The following is a 16,111-nucleotide window of genomic DNA, read 5'->3' on the forward strand; positions in this document are numbered from 1 at the left end:
GCCCAAAGAATAAAATGTCACAGTTGATGGCCAATCTTGTCAGCTAGAGAAGTAAGAAAGCAGACACAGGAAGTAACAGACTCTGAAGTTATGGGGCTGCCTTGTGAGTAGCAGGGGCCTGTGGAGCCCTCAGGCCTAACTGTGACATACTTCATACTACCCAGGTCCAGGGACAGGTCCTAACACCTTCTTGGTCACTTCAAGTCCATTTAGATAGGTCAAGTGTAAAGTCAGGGCTACCAGCAAAATACCAAAAGAAGGCAGAGTGAAAAAACTTGATAATGTCAGCCCTACCTGGTCTTTTTCTTCCTCAACATGATCATCCGATTTCGCTTTTTCACGCTCTTCCTCAGGTTTCCGTTTGGCAGGGCTGACACAGACAGGAAAGCCGACCGTTAGCTTCACCAGACCCTAGACCTCCACCAGGCATGAGAGGACTTGTATTCCTCCCTACCAAAGGCGGCCTCTTTAAGACAGACTCAGGGCATGGGTGCCTTCTTCCCTCCAAGGAAATGCCCTCACTGCCAGGATATCGAAAGAGGCTTTAACTCTTGAGTGACGGGTTAGAAGCGCACCACTTTGCAAACCTAAGAAATCATGGAGCTAGACATTGATCAACAGCTGCTGGCATCACAGAAGACACATCACATGCCTCTGATGGAAAGACGGCACCATCTGTGAAGAAGTCTCAGAAAATGATAGAGCTGGAATCTGATCCAACTTCTAAACCTAACTACCAGTTTACGAGAAACAAGACAAGGAAGACATTAACCACCAAAGGATGCAGTCAGCGAGACCTAGAAACTATTGGACAAGTGAACTAATTTCTTCAAATAAATGGCAAGAAAAAAGGAATCTATAATTTGAAGGGCTTAAAAACAAATCAAGTAAACACAATTTGCCACACATGGGAAAATACAAACACTGGTTACATACTTGATAGTAAGGAATTGTTATGCTTTATAAAGTATGAAAATATTAGAGTTAGTCTTTTTAAAAAGATAAAACATGTTTGCTAAACATTAGTAATTCTAGAAAAATATGAATAAAAGGTTAAAAAAATATTTTATCATCTAGAAATCTACATTTCTGAGATGGGTTTCAAATGACATCTGAGGGGGTGTCTGGGTGGCTCATTCAGTTAAGCGTCTGACTTCGGCCCAAGTCATGATCTCACAGTTCATGAGTTCAAGCCCCGCATTGGGCTCTGTGCTGACAGCTCAGAGCCTGAGGCCTACTTCGGATTCGGTCTCTCTTCCTCTCTCTCTCTGCACCTCCCCCACTCATGCTCTGTCTCTCTCACTCTCAAAAATCAATAAACATTAAAAAAAAATTCAAAGGACATATCTGAGATGGGTTTCAAAGCAATCCAGCTGGGGGAGAGTTTACAGACGAAAAGATGGCCAGCTGATAACTATGGCCACTGGGGGACAGGTACTTGGTGTTCATTTTACTGTCCTGGCTAGTTTTGTGTATATTTGAAGGTTCCTATAAGAGTAAGTAGACAGGAGGTCTTGAGAAATGCTCTTCGTGAATATTTAATTTAAAAAACTGCAAGATGAAAACCTATGCAATGTGAAAGTCAGAATTGCTAAATTAGGGGCACCTGGGTGGCTCAATCAGCTAAGTGTCCAACTCTCGATTTTGGTTTAGGTCATAATCTCATCGAGCCTCACATCAGGCTCTGCAGACAGCATGGAGCCTGCTCAGGATTCTAGCTCTCCTTCTCTCACTCTGCCCCTCCCCCACTGTCTCTAAATAAAACTTAAAAAAAAAAAAAAAAATTGCTACATTATACCCTAATTCCATTCCTGTTTTACCAGAAACAGTTGGCCCCAAGAAAAGGCGGTGGTCGATTCATTATATACTGACCCCCTTGAGAAATGAGATAGGATGGTGGTCTGCCTGGTAGTTTGCCTTGTAATCCTGGGGCTAGATGAAACTTCAGCTGTTTAAAGAAAAAAGAAACAAAAAAAGCCACTATGAATAAAAAAGTTCACAGAAAAGGTGCAGTTCTTTGGCATTACCAAGATAGCACAGAGAATCAGGTTCTGAAGATTAAGTACCCTTCTCTTGTTCTAACCAGGAACAGTCTTGATAAAGGTAGCAATTAGCACCTGCCAGTTTGCTGAGCCATGTTACTGGAGCTCTTATTGGAGGGGCCAGACCCTGAACCAGACAAGGAAACAAACTCTCAGATCATCAAAAGATAAAGTGGCCAAGAACCCAACCTGCACTCAAGTCCCATGCTCTTTGAGTTTTAAAAATTTCAGAAGAGTTACTTTGACTACAAATTGGGAAGGAGTCTATACATTTAGCTTCAATAGGCATAGAACTTAGAAACAATAATATTAATAACTCCTGTTACCTTATACAGCATGAGTTTAGCTGTTTTGGGATCTAATGCTCGATATTTGGTTAAAGAAAAAAAACTGAAGAAGTACAGCATATACATCTAAGCTAGTTAGGAGGTATAGACAAGAAACAAACCAGGAAGTACCGCCCCAGGGGACCTATGGCTCCAAGTCTGGTACCGTGTAAGGGGACAGCCAGTCTCCACCAAGATGAAAGGAGTCAAGGGGTCTTACACTTTGTCTCTCCGTCCGATTTGCTTCTTCTGGGTGTGTAAAGTTTGGAAACAGGCTTGGGGGATTTGTTTTCCTCTGCCATTCCCACTCTGCGGTCCTCACCACTTGTCTGGCTCCCGTTTTCTAGACATCCATTCACTTCCCGACTGAGAGCATGAGCTCCATTCTCCAAGGATAAATCTTTATTTAAAAGGGATTTGACTTTAGCCAGGTAGCCCTCCTATAGCAGGAAAGGATAATTTAAGTAGCAGTGAATGCAAACACGTGGCAATAAGAGAATAAGGAAACACGCATTTCCTTTATAACTATTGGGTAACAGGGAGAGCTGGGGAGGATTCTGCCTCCCTGGTCACACAGGAGTTAACACGGGAGGGGATGTTTCCTAGACGCCAGGATGTCAAGAAGTGACTTACCTCTGATAATTCTTCTTTATGTAATTTGGTTTCCAAGTCACATAACTGATTCTTTATTTCTGTTTGCAGAAATTCATGCAAGAGATTCAATTTCTCCTTCACACATTCCTAAGGGAAGAATATAGGTTTAGATGTCCTCAAACACCCGAGTTACTAACTAATGGACTAATACACAGATAATTAAGCTGCCTGATCACAAAATAACCGAATGGCAGGAAATGCTGATTCAGCCTTAAAAAACTGAATATTCACAAGACACGTTTGTGATGGTACAATGTGATCTTAACAAATTTATCTCCAGAGTGGTGAAAAATGAAAGGCTAGATGTGGGACAGAGACCTAGAACAGTGTTTTAGGAAAAACTGCGCTTTTGAGGAATAAGACCAGGATAAGTTACAATTCAGAACTGATGGTGTGGAACCTAGACTGGGAAACCTGTCAATGAGTTACCAAAAATGAACCAAATCAGCAGCACATTAAGAATAGTATCTAGGGGCGCCTGGGTGGCTCAGTCGGTGAAGCGTCCGACTTCAGCTCAGGTCATGATCTCGCGGTTCATGAGCTCAAGCCCCACATCAGGCTCTGTGCTGACAGCTCAGAGCCTGGAGCCTGTTTCAGATTCTGTGTCTCCCTCTCTCTCTGACCCTCCCCCATTCATGCTCTCTCTCTCTCTCTCTCTGTCTCAAAAATAAATAAACGTTAAAAATAAGTTTTAAGAAAAAGAATATTTAGGTTATCCTTGAAACTATGGGGATAAGCCAACTCCAACTTAAACTTTTTATGAGCCACAGGGGCACCTGGGTGGCTCATTCAGTTGAGTGTCTGACTTTGGCTCAGGTCATGATCTCCTGGTTCAGGAGTTCAAGCCCCACATCAAGCTCTGTGCTGACAGCTCAGAGCCTGGAGCCCGTTTTGGATTCTCTGTCTCTGTCTGTCCCTCTCCCACTTGGGTGCTCTTGCGTGCACGCTCTCTCTCTCTCTCTCTCTCTCTCTCTCAAAAACAAACGTACGTGAAAAAAAAAAATGCTTGAGGCACAAAGTGTCTGTCAAATAATCACATTTGGTAATAAAATTTAAGGTGGGGATTACCTTTTCTGTAAGGCTATCTCTTTCCAAATCTTTGAGCCTGTGGGAAGAAAACAGGGGAGAAAGAAAGGCTGTTAAGCAACTTTGTTTACTTTAAGAATTAATACCACAGTTTTAAAGAACTTTGGAAATAAACTGGATATATATGAGTGTTAGAAAATATATATATATGTGGTGGTTTTCTCCTCCTCCTGAGGTCCTCAAGTCCTGCTAGAATGCCTACAAAGTCATTAAGAAGGCACATGCAACCTGAAGGAGGTCCGCCTCTTTAGTTTTTCAGTTTTTCTTCTTCACTTTTTCTGAAGGTGAGGGGCTAGAGGAGTTTGAGAGAACAGGTGCTATTTCCAAAGGAACTGGGACAGTGGAAGCAGCCCGCACAGTTGGGGTCCTCCTGTTCACGGACTTACAGGTGGTCTCCCTCTAGTTCTTCTGGCAAGACCCCAAGGAAGGGCACACCACAGGGTGGCCAGCGTTGGAGTGAGTAGACCAAGGCCACAAGATGCTGTGGGGAACAGCCAGCTAACATTCCCAAAGGCTGGGGGGATGTGGGGAGGGGGGGTAGGCAGCATTCTAATGAGGAATGTAAGCATTGGGGAAGTAAAGGCATCTGGGGCAGCAGGGGCGCCCACACTCAGAGGCAACAGATGGGAGTGAGAAGACTGGCTGGCACCTCACCAAAGATCTCTTCGTTTCGAGTGTCTGTACCTAATCTCTTAGGAGTGCACACTGGTCAGGAGTTTGGCTGGAAAAGCACAACCTGATTTGATTATTGAGGATTAGCGTCTTGCCTTTTTTTTTTTGGGGGGGGGGGGCAGTGGCAGGAGAGGAGAGGAAAGGAGCAAGAGCAGAAGACACCAAGGAAAGAGAGAGGAAGAAACAAGCTGTGGTTCCTAGCCCGGGTGCCAGCTGTAGACACGGGAGGAGAACAGGTCTAACCAGCTTGGTTAGCATCTGTCACTGGAGAAGAAGTACCCTGTGCAGGGACCAGGCCTTCATCATCTCTGAACCCTCCCACTCAGCACCTGTACAGATGGCATAACCCGTTATCTATCACCAGCTGAAAAGAACAGGGCTCTCCCAGGCTGGTTTTTCCAAGGGCAAATGCGAGCAGCAAAACCAGGAATGCAAGCAACAGGCTTTGCTGGACTAAGGTCATACAGTGGCTGCTCCAAGTGCATGTGGACCCCGCCTCTAGCCTTGATCCCCAACACATCTATGGGTCCCTGTTATGCCAAGCCCTATTCCAGGCAATGAGTTGGGTAACTGGATGCAGGGACTGCCGGGCAGGGACCTCCTGACCTGGGTGGGTCAGGAAAGGTCTTTCTATAGTATAGACAAGACTGACTGCAGATATGGTGACAGTATATACTATATATATTATACACACACACACACACACACACACACACACACACACTCCTTGCATGTAACCCCTTCCAGGCCAAGTCATTCTACTTTTTTAATATGAAATTTATTGTCAAATTGGTTTCCATACAACACCCAGTGCTCATCCCAACAGGTGCCCTCCTCAATGCCCATCACCCACCCTTCCCTCCCTCTCACCCCCCATCAACCCTCAGTTTATTCTCCATTTTTAAGAGTCTCTTATGGTTTGGCTCTCTCCCTCTCTAACTTTTTTTTTTTTTTTAACATTTATTTATTTTTGAGACAGAGAGAGACAGAGCATGAACGGGGGAGGGTCAGAGAGAGGGAGACACAGAATCTGAAACAGGCTCCAGGCTCTGAGCTGTCAGCACAGAGCCCGACGCGGGGCTCGAACTCACTGACCGCGAGATCACGACCTGAGCTGAAGTCGGCTGCTTAACCGACTGAGCCACCCAGGCGCCCCTCTAACCCCTTAACCCCTGAGCCACCCAGGCGCCCCTTTTTTTTTTTTCCTTCCCCTCCCCCATGGTCTTCTGTTAGGTTTCTCAGGATCCACATAAGAGTGAAAACGTATGGTATCTGTCTTTCTCTGTATGACTTATTTCACTTAGCATAACTCTCCAGTTCCATCCATGTTGCTACAAAAGGCCATAATTCATTCTTTCTGATTACCAAGTAGTATTCCATTATGCATATAAACCACAATTTCTTTATCCATTCATCAGTTGATGGACATTTAGGCTCTTTCCATCATCTGGCTATTGTTGAAAGTGCTGCTATAAACATTGGGGTACAAGTGCCCCTATGCATCAGCACTCCTGTATCCCTTGGGTAAATTCCTAGCAGTGCTATTGCTGGGTCATAGGGTAGATCTTAAAAATTTTTAATTTTTTGAGGAACCTCCACACTGTTTTCCAGAGTGGCTGTACCAGTTTGCATTCCCAAGTCATTCCACTTTCAAAGTAACCCAGGTTCTGGGAGAGCCACATGAGAATAGCTACACAACTCTGTATGCACAGCCAGAGGTACACATCCCGCTACAGGAATGGAACATTGGACTTCCCAGTCATCCCACTCACAAAACTGTGGCAACACACAGCCCCTTGATCCTCAAGTCAGGCATTAAGAACAATGCTCAGCTGCCTGTGAAGCCCATCGAAGTACCCTCTTCACCAATGCTGACAACCCCTACATCTGGGCACGAGACAGATCTGTGGGTCTAAATGCTGTTGACCTCTCCTATGAACTGGGATTGTCTAGCTTGGCAGAGAAAAACCAAAAAATCTTCAGAATACCAAAAATGTCATGCCCTGCGAAGACTGGATTTAACCTGTCTGGCCCCAGAGAGGAAGGTTAAGAGCCCAGGGCAGGCACTGAGGAGCCAGAGTGTGGCAAGGAGGAAGCTGGTCAGCGCACCTCCCCTGACACCCAGGCTTTCACCGGAGAGTCCATCCCTTCCCCGGCAAAACCGATGACGCCACCACACATCTGCTTTACATTCAGGGCCGGAGGATCGGAAAGACGTGAAGGACCAGGTAGAATACTCAGAACGGCAGCCATGTTATGAGATAAAACTTTAGGTCCCTTCCAGCCCAAGATCCCATGATTCATTTCTAGTTGCTTCCCTCATGCAGTAGTCCTAGAAGGGGAAAAAAAACATATCCAGGTCCCTGGGTGGCTCAGTCAGCTAAGCGTCCAGCTACTGACTTTGGTTCAGGTTGTGATCTCACGGTTCAGGAGATCGAGCCCCACGTCGGGCTCCATGCTGACAGAGTGGAACCTGCTTGAGACTTTCTCTCTCCCTCTTTCTCTGTCCTTCCCCTGCTTGCACAAGCACACTCGTAAATAAATAAATACATTTTAAAAACGTGTATCAACAATGGAAGGAATAAAGCAAATACAGTTCTGAGGGCTTCTGAAGAGCAAAGGTCTAAGAACACCATCAGGAAGGACTGGCCCAGGGGAGTGGAGAGGGCTCAGTGGGAACGGAGCAGGGAGACCTGCCCAAACAGGGAGCTGGCTCAGGGTACACCCAAGAAACCCACACAAGTCAGGCTAGTGCCAGTCTGAGGGAGGTAGGCAACACCAGGCTAAAAAATTGATTTTCTTCCATAGTTACACCACTGAAGGAACCATGGGGGGAGGAGGAACCCAAGACATCAGAGCCATGTTTTAAGAAAATTAATCTGGCAAAAATACATGATGTAGATTAGACAGGAAGAGATTACAAGATGTTAAATCGCTCCCTAACACCCTGAAACTAGAAATGCTGGTCTGAAACAGGATTTAGCAGCAGGAATGGAGAGCACGCTAGCGAAGTTACAAGAGGCAGAATTAACGGAGTTTTGTAACTGTCTACGTGGCAGTCGGGGTAGGGCCATCTGAGACAGTATCTGTGGTAGGCAGGATAGTGACCCCTCCCAAGAGAGATGTCCATGCCCTAATCCCCCAGAACCTATTAATATGCTGTCTTACCTGGCAAAAGGGACTCTGCAGATGTGATTAAGGTTAGAGCCTTTGAGATGGGCAGATTATCCTGGATTAGCCAGGTGGGCCCAAACTAATCACTTAAATCCTTAAAAGCAGAAAAAAATCCCAGCTGCATTTCGAAAGATGTGACTACAGAAGGTTCAGAGAGAGATGTGACAGGAGAACCGGCTTTAAATATGGGAGGAAGTGGGCCATGAGCCAAAGGATACATCACCTCCAGAAGCTGGGCATGGTTAGAGCCAGCAAGAGAAGAACGACCTCAGTCTTACAACCGCAAGGAACTGAATTCTGCCAACTTGAAAGAGGAAGCAACAGATTCTCCCCTAGAGCCTGCAAGAAAGGAATGCAGCCTGTGGACACTTTTGCATCCAGGGAGACCCAAACCAGATTTCAGACCTATAGAACTGTTAAAACAGATGTATGGGTTATTTAAGCCACTGAGATAACTAGTTATGGCTGCAACTGAAAACGAATACTGTATCAGAAATTCAGGACATTTTGGTAGGGAAAAAGTAAAAAGGCCAGGAGTTTGAGGAGTGATGGTTCAATGAATAGCAGCCCTCTAGATGGCTATTCAGTAGCTAGAGATTAAAAGAGGCTCTCCTGAGAGAGATATCAAAACTGGAGGTAGTCCTGTCCTGCTGACAGGCCCAACTGCTACACGGAAGTCCTAGGACTAGGGGAGCCTGGGTGGCTCAGTCGGTTAAACAGCCAACTTCGGCTCAGGTCATGATCTCAAGGTTTGTGGGTTCGAGCCCCGCGTCAGGCTCTGTGCTGACAGCTCAGAGCCTGGAACCTGCTTCAGATTCTGTGTCTCCCCCTCTCTCTACCCCTCCTCTGCTCACGCTGTGTGTGTCTCTGTCTCTCGATAATAAACAAATGTTAAAAAATAAAATCATTTAAATAAATAAATAAGTAACAACAACAACAAAGTCCTAGGACTAGAAGAGATAAGGGTCCAAGAATGAAAGAAAAATGATTAAGGGGGTTGGGGGGGGGGGGATTGATGAAGAAAGAGCATCCCTGGTAGTAAAAAGCATCACAAAAGCCAAGGATAGAAAGGATTAAAAAGCAAGATACTGAGAGATGAAAAAGGATAGATCACCACCTCAATCCTTAATAGAAGAATGCCTGATCAAGGGTAGAACTGGGGGTGCCTGGGTGACTCAGTGGGTTAAGCGTCCGACTCTTGATTTCGGCTCAGGTCATGATCTCGCAGTTCAGGAGATCAAGTCCCGCATCAGGCTCCGTGCTACTGGCACGGAGCCTGCTTGGGATTCTTGCTCTTCCTCTCTGTCTGCCTCTGCCCCCCTCTCTCCAAATAAACACACTTAAAAGAAAAAAAAAAAAAAAAGAGTAGGACTGGATACCTGGCACAAAAGCTAAGGTGGCAGAAGGAACAAGTCCAGACCACCAGACAATTCTATAAGCAGCCAAGCCAAGGTGAAGGTTGGAATGATTAGCAGGAATTTACATCATCTCTGAACAGCACTCACCGCTACACGAGCATCTGCCTCAGTATAAGATGTGCATGTTGCTGCACTAAATTATGCTCCCCTAATGGAAATGACACACACAGGTGACCTTGTGATAAGCAGCACGGGTTTTCTTGCAGGTGCTACCCCGCCACATTTACACCTATCAGCCGGGCGAGTCTTCATAACACCCAGGGGCAGCAGGTAGCGCCACACCATTTTACAGATAGGGCACCAAGAGGTTAAACAACTTAGTCCTACAGCTATGGTAGGAAGGATTTGAACCCCAGCAGTCTGCACCTCTAGAATACTCCTGCAGAGGAGAACTAGAAAAGAGAAGTCCCAGGGCATCTGGGTGGCTCAGTCGGTTAAGTGCCTGACTTCAGCTCAGGTCACGATCTCACAGTTCGTGGGTTTGAGCCCTGCATCAGGCTTGTGCCAACAGCTCGGAGCCTGGAGCCTGCTTCGGATTCTCCCTCTGCCCCTCTGCGCACGCACTCTCTCAAAAATAAACATAAAAAAAAAAAAAGGTAAGTCCATTCAATACCCACTTAGTGGGAGCCATGGAACTAGAGTTAAGAAGTTGAAGGGCGCCTGGGTGGCTCAGTCAGTTGACCATTCGACTTCGGCTCAGGTCATGCTCTCGTGGTTTGTGAGTTCGAGCCTGATATCGGGCTTGCTGCTGTCAACACAGAACTCACTTCGGATCCCTCTGTCCCCCTCTCTCTCGGTCCTTCCCCCGCTTGTGGTCTCAAAAAACATTAAAAACAAACAAACAAACAAACAAATAAATAAATAACATTTTTTAAAACCTGAAAAACAGCTTAATCTAATCACAGAATGGCTAGCAGTTAAAAGAGCTGTCACAATTACGAAAGCTAATCAGAGTCGTGCAAAGGAGGTTGCTATAATCAATGTGTGAATCCAGGCTTCATAAAAGGGGAAAGTCTGGCGTGCATGCCTTACAGAGTCTACACAAGCTACAGATACAGTGAACAAGGCAAACGAATCACCATCAGCTCCAGGTTTGGAAAGGCAGCATGCGGGTGCACAGATAGAATTCAACACCCTTCCTATTATGGGGAAAAGGGATGGTCTTTCCGAGGACGGTCTTAAGGATGAATGGACAGTAGCCAGCCTGGGGAAGGAGTAGCTAGAGCTCAGCCTCACACCAGCTGCTCTGCAAGGTCTCAGGCCCTGAGAACCTAAAAGGAGGTCTGTATGGCTTGTGAGATGAACACAGGATGAGTGACGCAAGTGGACAGGGATTCTGAACTTCAGGACCAGTGCACCAGGCAGTGTGTGGGGCAAGGAAACCATCAGATCCAACTTTTTTAAGAGGATCACAGTTTCCGCTGCTAGAAAAGCCTTGAGTGGCAACAGGAAGACAGTGAAAGAATTCTTACTTTTCCTGTGCAAATGGTGGTTTCGACAGAGTAAGAAAAATAAGTAGAAGAATGCGGCTTGTCCCAAAAAGGCAACATTTTTAGATTTGGGGCATAGTACACTTCAAAAAAGAAGTTAAAGACTTAAAAACCCAGACATTGAAAATTCTTTCTGATACGTATCTAATGGAACTGCGTGTTTAAAAAAAGCAGCTGACATGGGGCACCCGGGTGGCTCAATCAGTTAAGCATCAGGCTCTTGATTTCGGCTCAGTTCACGATCTCAGGGTTGTGAGATCGAGCCCCGCGTTCTGACAGTGGAGCCTGCTTAAAATTCTCTGCCCCTCCCATGCTCACCCTCTAAAAAAAAGAAGCTGATATATATATACAAGTAGAAGTGACAAATGCAGGAGGACCAGGCCTAACTTTGTTCTTAGAGTATTCTACTGGACTTAGAGACCTCCTGTGTTATAAATCATACTTCTAATTCTCATAGATAAAGAAGTTGTACCTCTATTTACAAGTCTTTTAAGGGAGTGTTGAATGCCATGTTTATGTGTGGATTTTGTACACTGAAATTCAAAATGTAAGAAAAGCTGTTGAGAGTCACATGAGACCATTTCAATGTCCACCACGTGGTCTAAGGCAGAAACACCAAACCACACCTACAGTAAGCAATTCTAGTTCAAAGTGATATGGAACCTAGGGTGAATGGTGGATTGTAAAACTCACCTAAGAGCATTCAAATTCAGCCAAGCACTTGCACTGGCCCAAGACAACCCCCAAGCCAGTGGCCTGTTCAAAGACCCTAGCTGAAAGGAACGGTTTTGGCAAAAAGCAGACATCAGCAGGAATCCTTGCTTCCTCTTGATGAACTCCTGCAGCACCCACTCTAAAGAACTCTTGAGGATTAAATGAGAGTATGTCAAGTTTTGTATACAATTGACTGGCAGAACTGAAAAAAAAAAAGTTGGCTTAGCCAATAACAATGCTAACAGGTGGGCCTTTATGTCTCGGCATATTCTCATTTCATCCACTATCCATTTCGAGCCCAGGTCAATCTAGTCCGCACCGATAGCTTGTTCATGACACTCGCCCCGGGTCAAACAAGCCAGTGGAGATGGGAGGTCTCACCATCAGAGTAAAGAAGATCGGGCCCAAACGCCTCTAGGTTGGGTCCAACATCATGAAGCCAGGGACTTCCACAATTCTGTTTACATTCTAAGTCATATCCCTGGAGACTACAGGTAAGGCTTCTTGGGCAAGACACACCCCCTCTCGTGCTTAAGAAGTGGCCTGAACCTTAAATACCTGGTAGGGAGTCCCAAACACCGCCCCCACATACACACACACATACACACCTCCAACTCCAAAAGCCCCCATCCGACTGGCCAGGCACGACCATAGGAAACCGGCACAGGGAAATCGGGCAAAGGCTCAACCAGGCTCACAAATCCGGCTGAAGTGTTCAGGCCTGGGCGAGGTTCCCGGGACTCGTGTTTCAAGGGGTGCAAGTTTTCAGGACTGAAATTGGAGCCCTTTCACAAAGGGGAGCCCAGTGTTCTGACCCCCCCAACCCCCGTGCACAGAAGCCTAGCAAGGCTTCCTTGATGCCCGCTCCCAGGCACAGATTTACTGGAAAAGGCTCTTACAGCCTTCATGCTGCCCGAGCCCCGCTTCTGCGCTGCGCGGTGGGGGTTCCTTCCAGAACGTGACTTCCCCGGCAGGCCGAGATGGAGGAAGCCCCCCAAGAAAGACGGGGCTCGCAAACCTGAGCCGGCCGCGCCCGGGCCCCGAGCGGCGACGTCTGTCTCTGGAGGCCGCCATCGGGATGCGCTGCGCCGGGTGCCAAGGGGGGGCCCCCCGAAACGCCCCCCGGGGACCGGACCAGCTCGACCCCCAAGCGGGCCGGGCACCGGAAGTGGAGGCCGAAGTGCCCGGGCCGAGGGGTGTCCTGAGGCCGCGGGCTGCCCACTTCCTGCGCGAGCCGGCCGGCGGCAGGAGCCAGGCCCGTGGCTCCTCTGGGCTGGCGTTCCCCGAGGAGAACCCAAAGCTCGCTCTACTTTGAAATCAGGAAGGACCCCCAAGTTACGAGTCACCAGGGAACTGTGAAGGGCCTCGGCCCATTTTGGCGCCAAACGGCCAGGGGTGCGCGCGACCGGAAGTGCCACCCTGCCCGCGCCAACCGCCGCCGAGCCGTCCCGCGCATGCGCGCCCGTCTGTCAGCGGCAGCCAAGGGCTACCTACAGGGGAAGCAACCCCCCCCACCCCCAACGCCGTGCCACTTCCCCCTCACCCCCGATCCGAGTTCACGGATCCCCCCCACAGCACCTACCGCCTACGGACATCATCGGGCAGCGAGATGGCCCGGGAAGCCAGCGTGGGCACCCGGGCCGGGGCGGTGCGGGCAGGCATCTTGGAAACTGCAGCAGAGACCGCGGCGGCAGAGGCAGCCCTGGCTTTTCGCGCGGAAACCAACGGGGAGGGGCGGCGAGCAGAGGCGGGGCGTACCATCTCGGCCCGGGCGTGGGGGAAGGCGGGACATACCATAGGGATAGAGGCCATACCATGTGCCGGCAGATGGAGCGGAGCGGGTCGTGCACAGGGGCCGCGCATGCGCGAGACCGGCGCACACCCCCATATGGAGCAGTGGGCTCGTCCAAACTCCGCTGTTTGCTGGGAGCCTCGCTTGAGAGGTTCATTCATTCATTCTTCCTAGCATGCTGGGGATAAAACAGGGAGCGTCGGGGTTCCAGCATGTGGGCTCTTGGGATTGTAACTGAGGACTTGAACTCAATTCCATCTATATGCTCACTATAACGACCTTGGACAAGTCTCCATTTCCTCATCTTTAAAAAGGTGCTAATCGCAGAAAATCTTGAGAATGCACGAACTATGTAGGATCTCCCGGCGTGGGGCGGCTCAGGCCACTTCCACAGCCTGTGTGTTTAAAAAAAGCACCAGAACTTGAGATAGTCACTTCAACAAATGGTGTTGGGAAAATTGGGTATCAATATGCAAACAAGTAAAGTTAGATCCTTACCTTACACCATTTAAAAATTAACTCAAAATGGATTAAAGATCTAAATGCAGATTTAAAACCATAGAACTCTTAGAAGCAGGGGGGAGGGGAGGAACAAAAGGGGAGGGAAGATAGCGTCACAACATTGGATTTAGCAATGATTTATTAGGTCACCAAAGCACAGGCAACAAAAGCTAAAAAAGATGGGACTGCATCAGATTTCATTTATGCACAATAAGGGAGTCAACAAAGTGAACAGGCAACCTACAGAATGGGAAAAAAATATTTGCAGACCATGTATCTGATCAGGTGTTAATATCCAGAATAAAGAGCTACAACTCAACAACAAAAAAAGACAAACTGATTTTCGAAATGGGCAAAAGAGAGGCACCTGCGTGGCTCGGTTGAGCGTCCAACTCTGGATTTCAGCTCAGGTCATGATCCCAGGGTCGTGGGTTCTGTGCCAAGTGTGGAGTCTGCCTAAGACCCTCCCTCCCTCCCTCCCTCCCTCTCTCTCTCCCCATCCCTCTCTCCCTCTCTCTCTAATAAAAAACATTAGGCATCCAACTTCAGCTGAGGTCTTGATCTTACAGTCCTTGGGTTAGAGCCCAGCATTGCACTCTGCACTGACAGCTCGGAGACTGCTTTGGATCCTCTGTCTCCCTCTCTCTCTGACCCTCTCCCTGCTCTCAAAAATTAAAAAAAATAATAAAAAATTAAATTTAAAAAAATGTTTTAATGGGCAAGGGAGGGGCACCTGGCTTAGTTAAGCATCCGACTTCAGCTCAGGTCATGATCTCACTCAGCTCAGGTCATGTGAGTTCGAGCCCTGTATCAGACTGTGTGCCCACAGCTCAGAGCCTAGAGCCTGCTTCGGATTCTGTGTCTCCCCCTCTCTCTGCCCCTTCACCGCTCACGCTCTCTCTCTCGCTCTCAAAAATAAAATAAAAACATTAAGAAAAAAAAATTTTAACGGACAAGGGGTGCCTGGGTGGCTCAGTTTGTTGAGCGTCCAACTCTTAATTTCAGCTCAGGTCATGATCTCAGGGTTCACAGGATGGAGTCCTGCATCAGGGTCTGTACCGACAGCACGGAGCCTGCTTGGGATTCTCTCTCTGCCTCTCTCTCAAAATAGACATTTTTTTTTTTAATGGGCAAAAGATTTGAATAAACCATTACCTAAAAATACACAAATGGCCAACAGACTTTGTGAAAAGACACCCAACTTCACTAATCCAGGAAATGTAAATCAAAACCACACTGAGAAGTCACCTCATTCCCATTAGAATGACCACTATAAAAATTTATACACACACACACACACACACACACACACACACAACAGCAACAACAACAACAACAACAAAAACAAATAAATGCTGGCAAGAATGTAGAAATTAGGACCCATATGTGCTATTGGTGGGGATGTAAAAATACTACAGCCACCAAGGAAAAGAATGGAGGTTCCACAAAAGATTAAAAATAGAATTATGAGGAAGTGCCTGGGTGGTTCAATCAGTTAAGCATCCGACTCTTGATTGCGGCTTAGGTCGTGATCTCCCAGTTCATGAGTTTGAGCCCCACGTTGGGCTCTGTGCTGCAGGGGCAGAACCTGTTTCAGATTCTCTATCACCCTCTCTCTCTGCTCCTTCCCTGCTTGTGCTCTCTTTCTCTCTCTCTCTCTCAAAATAAACAAACATTAAAAAAAATAGGATTACCATATGATCCAGCAATCCCACTTCTGAGTATATATTCAAAGGAATTGAAAGCACGATCTTGAAGAGATATTTGCACGCTCACCTTCGCTGCAGCCTTATTCAGAGGAGGCAAAAGGTGGAAGTAACCCAAATGCCCCAGAAAGATGTAGGGGTGAAGAACATTTGGTATCTACATACAATGGATTATTCAGCCTTTAAAAAAAAGGAAACCCTGCCCTTTGTGAAAACCTGCACAAACCTTGAGATCATCAGGACAAGTGAAGGAAGCCAGTCATGAAAAGGCCAATGTTGCATGATTCCACTTATTTGAAGTATCTGAAGTTGTCAAACGCTCAGAAAGAAAAAGAACAAGGGGTGCCTGGCTGACTCAGTAGAGTGGAGGACTCTTGATCTTGGGGTTGTGGGTTCGAGCCCCACACTGGGTGGGGAGATTCCTTAAAATATATATATAAAGTAAAAAAAAAAAAAAAAAAAAAAAGACATCAAAACTAAACAAACAAAAAAACAGTGGTGTTACCAAGGACTGGTGAGGAGGAAAAGGGAAGTAG

At 47.0% G+C, this 16,111-nt stretch overlaps 1 protein-coding gene across 5 annotated transcripts in view; it reads right to left on the bottom strand.

Moving 5' to 3' along the window:
- The window catches only part of DNMT1 (DNA methyltransferase 1), a 46,834-nt gene extending 33,452 nt beyond the window's left edge, over positions 1-13,382 (bottom strand). The window contains exons 1-6 of one of the 5 annotated variants that reach the window (XM_049642365.1): positions 13,159-13,382; positions 4,091-4,127; positions 3,002-3,109; positions 2,589-2,808; positions 1,873-1,948; positions 295-370 (exon numbers count right to left, since the gene is read on the bottom strand). In XM_049642365.1, coding sequence (XP_049498322.1) covers positions 295-370; positions 1,873-1,948; positions 2,589-2,808; positions 3,002-3,109; positions 4,091-4,127; positions 13,159-13,373 — 732 coding nt within the window. In that variant the 5' untranslated portion in view covers positions 13,374-13,382. Of the gene's footprint in view, positions 1-294; positions 371-1,872; positions 1,949-2,588; positions 2,809-3,001; positions 3,110-4,090; positions 4,128-11,555; positions 12,143-12,184; positions 12,563-12,594; positions 12,977-13,158 lie in introns of those variants that run through there. The other 4 variants (XM_049642366.1, XM_049642367.1, XM_049642370.1 and 1 more) reach the window with 4 other exon arrangements.
- Positions 13,383-16,111: the final 2,729 nt, after the last annotated feature.

The sequence above is a fragment of the Panthera uncia genome, chromosome A2 (genome assembly GCF_023721935.1).
Source record: "Panthera uncia isolate 11264 chromosome A2, Puncia_PCG_1.0, whole genome shotgun sequence".
NCBI lineage: Eukaryota > Metazoa > Chordata > Mammalia > Carnivora > Felidae > Panthera > Panthera uncia.